Raw genomic sequence first — 10,592 nt, 5'->3', positions numbered from 1 at the left:
GGAGGTCACTTGATGTCATCCTACGGTTGTTGAGTGACATTCGAATGAGTTGGCGGTCATCCCGGTGAGTGAAGAGTCGTTTTCGTCCTCTGCCGGTCTGTAGCTTTGTTGTCCCTAATGTCTGCTGCTTGACCTTGGTCTTATGAACCGCCGTCTTTGAAATTTTAAGGATGGAAGCAACCAGACGCTCACTGTATCCCTCCGCCAGTAAAACCAGAATTGAACCCTTCTTTTCCTCCCAAAAATATTTTCTTTAAAACTCTTTTGGCATGGTAAATAGTCACTTTTTTTATTCCAATTACTTTTAAGGTACTACTAGCACTGTTTCCGCCATCCAGCTGGTCCTATTGCAAGAGGATAGTGATGAACACAGCACTGGTTTTTATACTTTTCTTCATTAAATAAGATTTAAATACTCTAAATGAATTTATTTATTTTTTTAATTTGTGAGAAATGTCAGTAGTTTATAGAATAAAACAAAAATGTAAGTTTACTCAAACACATGCCAATAAATAGTAAAACCAGAAAAACTGATAATTTTTTCCAGAGCTGTATATATATAAGTTTAATATATTACCAGTTTAGAGCATATTTGTGAACCTGTCTGTAAAAGAAAAAATAAGAAATACTGTAACATATAAGGAAATTGACTTTACCAATACACTGGAAAAAGTGACAAATACAATAATATTATATAGAAATGGATTTTACAGGTGTTGATGTGTTTCCAGCTCCTGTGATTATTTTAACTACAATTTCTCATCTCTACTCTTGGCTAGTAAATATCTCATATAAAACCACACTGTAGGTTTTACTTTTAAATGCACTTAGTAGTTGTATAGTAATGGTACAGAGAATCCTTGTAGGACAATTATAATTGTGATGTTTACACCACTGTCTTCTCTTTAGATAATGGAGCCAGTGTATTCACCTGAGACTGCAGACATTCAGTCACAGCCTGTCCCACTGTCTCCCTCTTTTATTGATCTTCCCACACTGGGAGATGACGAGTGTTACCATGTCTTCATTAGCTACAGCAGCACCGACTACCAGTGGACCCACTCCCTCATCCACCAGCTGGAGTCCTTCGGCTTGCAGGTCTGCTACCATGAGCGTGACTTCACTCCCGGCCGCACCGTGTTGGAAAACATGTCCGACTGCATCCAGGAGAGCCAGAAAGTCCTGCTGGTTCTCAGCCCAGAGTTTGTGAGGAGCCGCTGGTGTCTCCTGGAGGCCAACATGTCTTTGTTCAGAGACTGCCTGCAGAGGAAACCCATCGTCCCAGTGCTGCTGGAGCCAGGAATCTCTGTTCCTCTCCACCTCTGCCACCTCACCTACCTGGAGGCCAACGACCCGGACTTCAAGAATAAGCTGCTCAAGGTGCTCTGCACCCCCAACCAGCAGCTTCAAGGGTCCACTGTGGTGCCCTTCCAGCCTCCTTCTATCTACAATGGGAAGGCCCTGCAGCCTTTGATTGCTGTCAATGATGAGGGACTCAATAAATGGGCTTGTGGTCAGTTCAGTGACATGGAGGTGCCAGACCAACTGCGCCTGATCATTGAGGACCATGAGAAGTACAGAAAGGCTGTGAGGATGATCAATGATGTCTCTCAAAGTAAAGTGCCCCCACTCTGGCTTAGAGCACTGATGCCTGTTATCGGTGGAATATTGGTATTTGTTTTGTCAGCTCTATCCTCAGTTTCGATAGTTTGGTTGATAACTGGCAGGAACCCATATCTTTGGGCGGTCACTATTGCTTGTCTTGTCTGTGCTATAATAGGTTTGACTATTGATGTTGGTCTCTGGAAAAAAGATCAACTGAAGTACATAGTGAAGGAAATGCAGAGAGCTATGGGCCGGGCAAACATAATCCTCTCTGAGGAGAAAGTGTTAATGGGCTGTTGCTCAAATTCAAAAATCTATCTAGTGTACATTAATCTGGACGGTTGCAAACAAGAGTTTGCAGAAACATTTTCTGAGCAGGGTTGTGATGAGGATATGTTTCAAAGAGCCCTGACCTTCTTCTCACCAGGTTATGCCTGCTGCCTTGCTAAAAGACACTTCCCCTTTCCTCAGCCCAGCTCCACTGGTCACCTGGAGGGAGGGGTGTGTTTCTGTCAGTATGTCTCACAGCAACTGAGTACAGAGCAATGGGAATAGTAATGGCCACATTATTGTCTTTACTGTTAGATTAAAGCTCACCAAATCAACATGTAATGTCTTGACTAATAAGAGCCACCAAGAGCCATTAAAGGCACAGTCACTTAATTCATGTTAGAAGCCCCTCAGACATCAGGAAGGAGGCTGTCACTTTAACAAACCTGAAAGCAGAACAGTGAGGATGCTTGGCACCCTCTTCTTCCGGAGTTTACTTTCAGTTCTCGATCACCCACACTGTGCGATCACTCTTCATTATATATGCTGGAATTTACTGTATCATGAACAGGTATGAATGTATGTTTTTTTGCCTTTATTTGTTGTCCTTACTGTTATAATAGGTTTCCTTCTTTCAAAGAGCAGTAGGATTCTGTTGTTTCTTTTAACATGATGTTTAGCATGATTTACTTCACAGATAAAAATTTGAGTCTGTTTTGTACACTGTTGATGTCTTTCTTTTTTTTGTACACATCATTGATCTTTATAACTCTCAATAACCTTGATCTTAAGCCTATTTGATTACTTCTTTATACACAAATACGTTGCTTACTGTATATTTGGAGTAGCATTGAGTTCCTTAAATACAATTTTTTGCTGAGTGATGTCACATCAGACTTTTTAGATTTGTATATTGTTATACATGAAATCAGCTGCAATATTTTGCTTCATTAGACAGACATAGTGTAGTGTAGTGAAGGAAAACAATATAGTACTACATTGACTTGACAGAGAGAGATTACTTATTACCTTGCAAATTAAAATTTTACTCAAGATATATAACAATTAACGCTCGTAAGAACAAATAGCGACATCCACACTTTGTCACAAACTTGCTGGAAGGTGCCAGACTTTGAATGAATGCAACAGAAGATACCCTTTACATGGCTGTGGCCTGTCTACTCCTTCCTTGCCTGTGTCTCCGCTCGATCACAGTCAGTCCAATAAAGCACCACACAGCAGAGAGACTGACCAGGTAAACTTATTGGCCTACACAAAGAAGCAAATAAAAACAGACAGCGATGTAGCAATCCGTTTTCAGCCGTCTATCAGACGCTATAGAGTCCCTCTTACCCTGAGCCTTGGTACCCAAAGGGGCAGTGTTTGAACTGGCTGCACAGCCTGCTTATTGACTGGGGGTCACAGCCCCACATGCGGTCCAAATGCTCTTTGCTGATGCCCTGAAACATCCTGAAAACAGCAAAAGAAGAAGAAAAGACAAAATGCAGGCAGAGGGCAGGGTCTCTGTCGATACAGACACCACAACACACTTCTCTAGGTTCATTAGCGATGATTGAGAGGGATCATTTTTGTTTAAGACAATACATTGTTTTTTAAGGGAAATTGTTGCATAGAATACTTTTAGGTCTAAAACACCTGCGACAAAAGGACACCTTTAAAAAGAAAAAAATGTATTTGCTGATTTCTTTTGGGAGAGGATGATATTTTTTGATAGGTAGGTCACTTTTGGGTGATTCAAAACCCATAATATCCTCTTTTTAAAGAACTAGATGATAGACTATCAGTGTTGACATAAAATTACCTATTTCTTTGTCTTCCCCGTCCGTGTATAGCATGTACATTCTGCTTATATCACAGTTCAAAAACACAGAGCTATGGAAACAACAAATTCATGAAAAGCAACTTTAAATTTACTTTTTTCTTCTTTACCTTCAAATGTTTTAATCATATTCCATTTCCTTATTCAAAGTCAAATGTTGCTGAACTTACATCATATCCAAACTTGAAGTGACTTTAAGGAACTTTGCTGTAAGATGACCTCTAAAGGTATTTTTTTCAATGAGTCGACGAGTTATGCTAACAAAAAACCATGGCTATATTAAATATTCAAAAAGGATTTCTCAATAATAATTTCTTTTCATTATAGTTTCTTCGTAGATAATGGAGCCAATGACCTGCAGACTGCAGACATACAGTCACAGCCTGTCCCACTGTCTCCCTCTATTAATGATCTTCCCACACTGGGAGATGGCGAGTGTTACCATGTCTTCATTAGCTACAGCAGCACCGACTACCAGTGGACCCACTCCCTCATCCACCAGCTGGAGTCCTTCGGCTTGCAGGTCTGCTACCATGAGCGTGACTTCACTCCCGGCCGCACCGTGTTGGAAAACATGTCCGACTGCATCCAGGAGAGCCAGAAAGTCCTGCTGGTTCTCAGCCCAGAGTTTGTGAGGAGCCGCTGGTGTCTCCTGGAGGCCAACATGTCTTTGTTCAGAGACTGCCTGCAGAGGAAACCCATCGTCCCAGTGCTGCTGGAGCCAGGAGTCTCTGTTCCTCTCCACCTCTGCCACCTCACCTACCTGGAGGCCAATGACCCGGACTTCAAGACTAAGCTGCTCAAGGTGCTCTGCACCCCCAACCAGCAGCTTCAAGGGTCCACTGTGGTGCCCTTCCAGCCTCCTTCTATCTACAATGGGAAGGCCCTGCAGTCTTTGATTGCTGTCAATGATGATGAACTCAATGAATGGGATTGTGGTCAGTTCAGTGACATGGAGGTGCCAGACCAACTGCGCCTGATCATTAAGGATCATGAGAAGTACAGAAAGGCTGTGAGGATGATCAATGATGTCTCTCAAAGTAAAGTGTGGTTTCGCCCACTCTGGGTTAGGGTACTGATCTACCTTACAGGCATAATATGTTTTTTAATCATGACAGCATTTTCCACAGGTTTGACAATCATATTTTGTAGTAGCCAAAGGTTTTACGCATACCCTTTAGGAGTATGGGTGCTCACTATTTCTGGTTTCTGCTGTGTTCCATTGGGGTTGTTTATTCAGATTTGTCTCTGGAAGTGGGGAGATGTGAAGTACATTGTGAGGGAAATGCAGAAAGCTATATGCAAAGCAAACACAATACTCTCTGAGGAAAATGTGTTAATGGGTTGTCGGTTCAATTTAAAACAAATCTATCTAGTGTACATTAATCTGGACGGTTGCAAAAAAGAGTTTGCAGAAACATTTTCTGAGCAGGGTTGTGATGAGGATATGTTTCAAAGAGCCCTGACCTTCTTCTCATCAGGTTATGCCTGCTGCCTTGCTAAAAGACACTTCCCCTTTCCTCAGCCCAGCTCCACTGGTCACCTGGAGGGAGGGGTGTGTTTCTGTCAGTATGTCTCACAGCAACTGAGTACAGAGCAATGGGAATAGTAATGGCCACATTATTGTCTTTACTGTTAGATTAAAGCTCACCAAATCATCATGTAATGTCTTGACTAATACGAGCCACCAAGAGCCATTAAAGGCACAGTCACTTAATTCATGTTAGAAGCCCCTCAGACATCAGGAAGGAGGCTGTCACTTTAACAAACCTGAAAGCAGAACAGTGAGGATGCTTGGCACCCTCTTCTTCCGGAGTTTACTTTCAGTTCTCGATCACCCACACTGTGCGATCACTCTTCATTAAATATGCTGGGATTTACTGTATCATGAACAGGTATGAATGTAAGTTTTTTTGCCTTTATTTGTTGTCCTTACTGTTATAATAGGTTTCCTTCTTTCAAAGAGCAGTAGGATTCTGTTGTTTCTTTTAACACGATGTTTAGCATGATTTACTTCACAGATAAAAATTTGAGTCTGTTTTGTACACTTTTGATGTCTTTCTTTTTTTTGTACACATCATTGATCTTTATAACTCTCAATAACCTTGATCTTAAGCCTATTTGATTACTTCTTTATACACAAATAAGTTGCTTACTGTATATTTGGAGTAGCATTGAGTTCCTTAAATACAGGTAATTCTTCACTGAGTGATGTCACATCAGACTTTTTAGATTTGTATATTGTTATACATGAAATCAGCTGAAATGTTTCGCTTCATTAGACAGACATAGTGTTGTGTAGTGAAGGAAAACAATATAGTACTACATTGACTTCACAGAGAGATATTACTTGTAACCTGGCAAATTCAAATTTTACTCAAGATATATAACAATTATCGCTTTTAAGAACAAATAGCTACATCCACACTTTGTCACAAACTTGCTGGAAGGTGCCAGACTTTGAATGAATGCAACAGAAGATACCCTTTACCTGGCTGATCACTGTCAGTCAAATAAAGCACCACACAGCAGAGAGACTGACCGGGTAAACACATTGTGAAGTGGAGAGCCAGAAAGTCCTGCTGGTTCTCAGCCCAGAGTTTGTGAGGAGCCGCTGGTGTCTCCTGGAGGCCAACATGTCTTTGTTCAGAGACTGCCTGCAGAGGAAACCCATCGTCCCAGTGCTGCTGGAGCCAGGAGTCTCTGTTCCTCTCCACCTCTGCCACCTCACCTACCTGGAGGCCAACGACCCGGACTTCAAGACTAAGCTGCTCAAGGTGCTCTGCACCCCCAACCAGCAGCTTCAAGGGTCCACTGTGGTGCCCTTCCAGCCTCTTTCTATCTACAGTGGGAAGGCCCTGCAGCCTTTGATTGCTGTCAATGATGAGGGACTCAATAAATGGGCTTGTGGTCAGTTCAGTGACATGGAGGTGCCAGACCAACTGCGCCTGATCATTGAGGATCACGAGAAGTACAGAAAGGCTGTGAGGATGATCAATGATGTCTCTCAAAGTAAAGTGCCCCCAGTCTGGCTTAGAGCACTGATGCCTGCTATCGGTGGAATATTGGTATTTGTTTTGTCAGCTCTATCCTCAGTTTCGATGGTTTGGTTGATAACTGGCGGGAACCCATATCTTTGGGCGGTCACTATTGCTTGTCTTGTCTGTGTTATAATAGGTTTGATTATTAAGATAAGAGATAAGAGATAAGATAATCCTTTATTAGTCCCGCAGCGGTGAAATTTGCAGGCTTACAACAGCGTAGAGTAAAGTGCACACAAGAGACATAGTAGAAGAAGACAAGATAAAAAATAAAAAATGAAAAATAAAAATAAAATAAAGTATTATAAATAAGCAATAAAAAAAACAGTAGAAAAAACAACAATAACTGAAATATTATATTTACAGACAGAGAAAAAAACAACAACTATTTGAACTATTTTTAACTTTTTTAACTATTATTATTGATGTTGGTCTCTGGATGTTGGTCTCTGGAAAAAAGATCAACTGAAGTACATAGTGAAGGAAATGCAGAGAGCTATGGGCCGGGCAAACATAATCCTCTCTGAGGAGAAAGTGTTAATGGGCTGTTGCTCAAATTCAAAAATCTATCAGGTGTACATTAATCTGGACGGTTGCAAACAAGAGTTTGCAGAAACATTTTCTGAGCAGGGTTGTGCTGAGGATGTTTCAAAGAGCCCTGACCTTCTTCTCACCAGGTTATGCCTGCTGCCTTGCTGTGCTCACAATGTAATGATTCAGCTGGTCAGCAGCATTTATATGTATGATCTGGCAGATACATAAAAGACAGCATCATCCGCGTACATTTACCACAGGCCAACTCTCAGGTAGGTCATTGATATACATGCTGAATAGCAATGGACTTAGAACTAACTCCTGGGGTAGAACTCTACCCCTAAGATATGAGTCAAACCATTGTGAGACACGATCAGATAATTTAATTTTGAGAAGTTTGGATATAGACACACTGTGGTTAATAGTATTGAAAGCCTTTGTTTTAGTTTAAGACTGTCTAACTACTCCCACAGCATGGCCTTTATCCAAAACATTTTTTTTATTTTTTCCAATTAGACGGCAGCCAGATTAAATGACTTTTGATTCAGCAGGATTTGGTAACACCTGTCCATGCATTTATCTTCAGTAGACATGACTACTGTAGAGGTGTCCTTATCTTTTTTTATCCACCATGATTTCCTTTGGGTTCGTTCTCAGCAAGCAAGAGTGGTTAAGTGTGCAGTCCTCATTAAATCCTGTGTTTTTCACACTGTGGCAGAGGCATCATAATTATAACTAGTTTTATCGTTGTTTCAATATAAATCAGGTCTGGGGGCTTAAGACAGCCTCAGGTACAAGACTCTCTTATCTGTTGCTCTTTTGACTAAATTTTGTTGATCTTTCCCCACTGATTCCACCTTATCAGAAACAAAGACTTGTTTGAGATGTGAGCGCCGCCATGTACCACAGAAGAAGGATCAATATTTGCTGTCCTTTACGACACACAAAGACGGGATTCAGGATATGAAACGGAGACATGACACCGTTGTACGGCAGGGAATATAAACCATGAACAGGTATGAATGTACGTTTTTTTGCCTTCATTTGTTGTCCTTAGTGTTAGCATAAGTTTCCTTATTTAAAATAGCAGAAGGATTCTGTTGTTTTTTTAACATGATGTTTAGCATGATTTACTTCACAGATAAAAAATGTAGTCTGTTATGTACACTTTTGATGTCTTTCTTTTTTTGTACACATCATTGATCTTTATAACTCTCAATAACCTTAAACTTTATACACAAGTAAGGTGCTTACTGTATATTTGGAGTAGCATTGAGTTCCTTAAATACAGGTAATTCTTCCCTGAGTGATGTCACATCAGACTTTTTAGATTTGTATATTGTTTTACATGAAATCAGCTGAAATGTTTCACTTCATTAGACAGACATAGTGTAGTGTAGTGAAGGAAGACAATATAGTACTACATTGACTTGAAAGAGAGATATTACTTGTTACATTGCAAATTCAAATTTGACTCAAGAAATATAACAATTAAAATACGATGCATTATTATTCATTAAACTATCCAGCATAATTTTAGAATTGAAAGCTCCACCTTAAACAGAAGTTAAGTACATTCAAGTTAAGTTTCGCTGATAATGTTATTTGTGTTATAAATTCGAATGGCAATAACATAAACTATTTGAGTTGCAATGGGAGGGTGGGCGCTGTTCCTGTAGGCTTTCCGCTCATGCTTGTTGGATCTAAGGAAGTGAAGAAGAGTTCAGTTGCAATGTTATCCAGAACCCAGCTTTAGCAGACTTTATCCAGCAGCCAAAGTGAACTGCGATCAATGATCCAGCCGCTGTCTGCCAGCTGCAGACAGCATGCATGATTCCGCAGACCAAGATTGCATGTCAGCAGGTCGAGGCCTGGATCACACTGAAAACATTAAATTCTCACTGTGCCTGATGAGAGATGGAAATGTCCTCCTACTGCTGCACTTCAATTACAATTTAATTAGGATGGATTAAGCGTACTTGTCTCAGGTAGAAAAACATTACCTTGCTGCGAGAGAATCATGTTGTGTGCACGTATGTTGAAAGTGTAGTGTGGCGGGATAATTGCACACAGAAGCAACAGTCATAACGAGAAAAATCTGTCTAATCCTAAGCAATGACTTTCATACTGATTTAGCTCAATCACCTCCACTGCTGCCACATCTATTAAATCTTTATTTTGTCTCCGTGTTACAGCGTGTATATGCATCCACGTACATGTATAGCTTTGCTTATTCCAACATGAAGTTATTTTGTAATCCACAACAGCTATTACTGCATTTGTTGCAACGTAAATGCTTCTGTTCTCAAATGCAATGAGCCCTGGATGCTAAAAATTATATAGTTTCTGAATTAGCTCCTTAAACTGCCTCTTACAAGCTACTGTTACCCTATGGCAATTGTTTTATATAAATGTAGTTAATTAAAGCATTCCTCTGTGTTCAGCTTTAATCTTAAACTAATACATTGTCCAATTACATTTAAAAATAAATGACATGCACCTCCTGAAGCTGAAAGTAAGCAGCTTAAGTCATCAGTTTTCTCCCTTAAAGAGAACAGAAGCTGTTCTCAGCTGGAATTCAGTTCATCCATGGTCTTTAGAGTTTTGGATAAAACACTGGCATGCCCTTTACGTAGGCGCTTAAATCCCATTTCCTATGGAGCCGCTTTGGCTGGCGGTAGTGCGGTTTCCACACTCTGTTCCAGTGAAGCATTATGCAGCCTGGGTGCGGACTCAAATGTTAGTCTGCATTGAAATACAAAGTAATCATAGGGTTTCATTAAATTAAATTGCCAATGACAAGAATTGGGGCGGCTGTGGCGTAGTGGAGAGCAAGGTAGTTCTCCAATCAGAGGGTCGGTGGTTCGATACCCGGCTTCGGCAGTCGATGTGTCCTTGGGCAAGACACTTAACCCCAAGTTGCTCCCGAAGGCTTGCCATCGGTGTGGACTGGATGTTGCATGAATGTTAGTTAGAGTCTGATGGTGGCACCTTGCATGGTAGCCTGTCATCAGTGTGTGAATGGGTGAATGATATGTAATATACTACTGACTGTAAGTCGCTTTGGAGAAAAGCGTCTGCTAAATGACTGTAATGTAATGTAATGTAAAAGAAGATGCGCTACTCATATTCAAATGGTGAAGAAAAAAAACAACTTTTAAAGTGTTTATGAATTCTCAGTCCCCAAGATCAAGCGACTATAAGGAAGTTAAAAGTAACAGAACTTAGAAATGATGAAGCTTCTCAGATGATTGGCGGGTGAGTGAGTATAAAATTGAGGAGAAGAAGTCACTGCTCACAGC

At 40.7% G+C, this 10,592-nt stretch overlaps 1 protein-coding gene across 4 annotated transcripts in view; it reads left to right on the top strand.

The window, feature by feature from the left end:
• Positions 1 to 1,824: 1,824 nt before the first annotated feature.
• Positions 1,825 to 10,592, top strand: part of avpr1aa (arginine vasopressin receptor 1Aa) — a 28,627-nt gene continuing 19,859 nt past the window's right edge. For 2 of the 4 annotated variants that reach the window (XR_008531916.1, XR_008531917.1), the window contains exons 1-3: positions 1,825 to 2,446; positions 4,043 to 5,610; positions 8,156 to 8,306. Coding sequence is in view for 2 of the 4 variants with exons in the window: in XM_054619836.1 (XP_054475811.1) it covers positions 4,290 to 5,324 (1,035 nt within the window). In the remaining 2 variants the exon portion in view is untranslated. Of the gene's footprint in view, positions 2,455 to 3,865; positions 3,943 to 4,042; positions 5,724 to 8,155; positions 8,307 to 10,592 lie in introns of those variants that run through there. The other 2 variants (XM_054619836.1, XM_054619837.1) reach the window with 2 other exon arrangements.

The sequence above is a fragment of the Anoplopoma fimbria genome, chromosome 19, assembly GCF_027596085.1.
Source record: "Anoplopoma fimbria isolate UVic2021 breed Golden Eagle Sablefish chromosome 19, Afim_UVic_2022, whole genome shotgun sequence".
Lineage (NCBI taxonomy): Eukaryota > Metazoa > Chordata > Actinopteri > Perciformes > Anoplopomatidae > Anoplopoma > Anoplopoma fimbria.
This window is presented reverse-complemented; position numbering and strand designations above follow the sequence as displayed.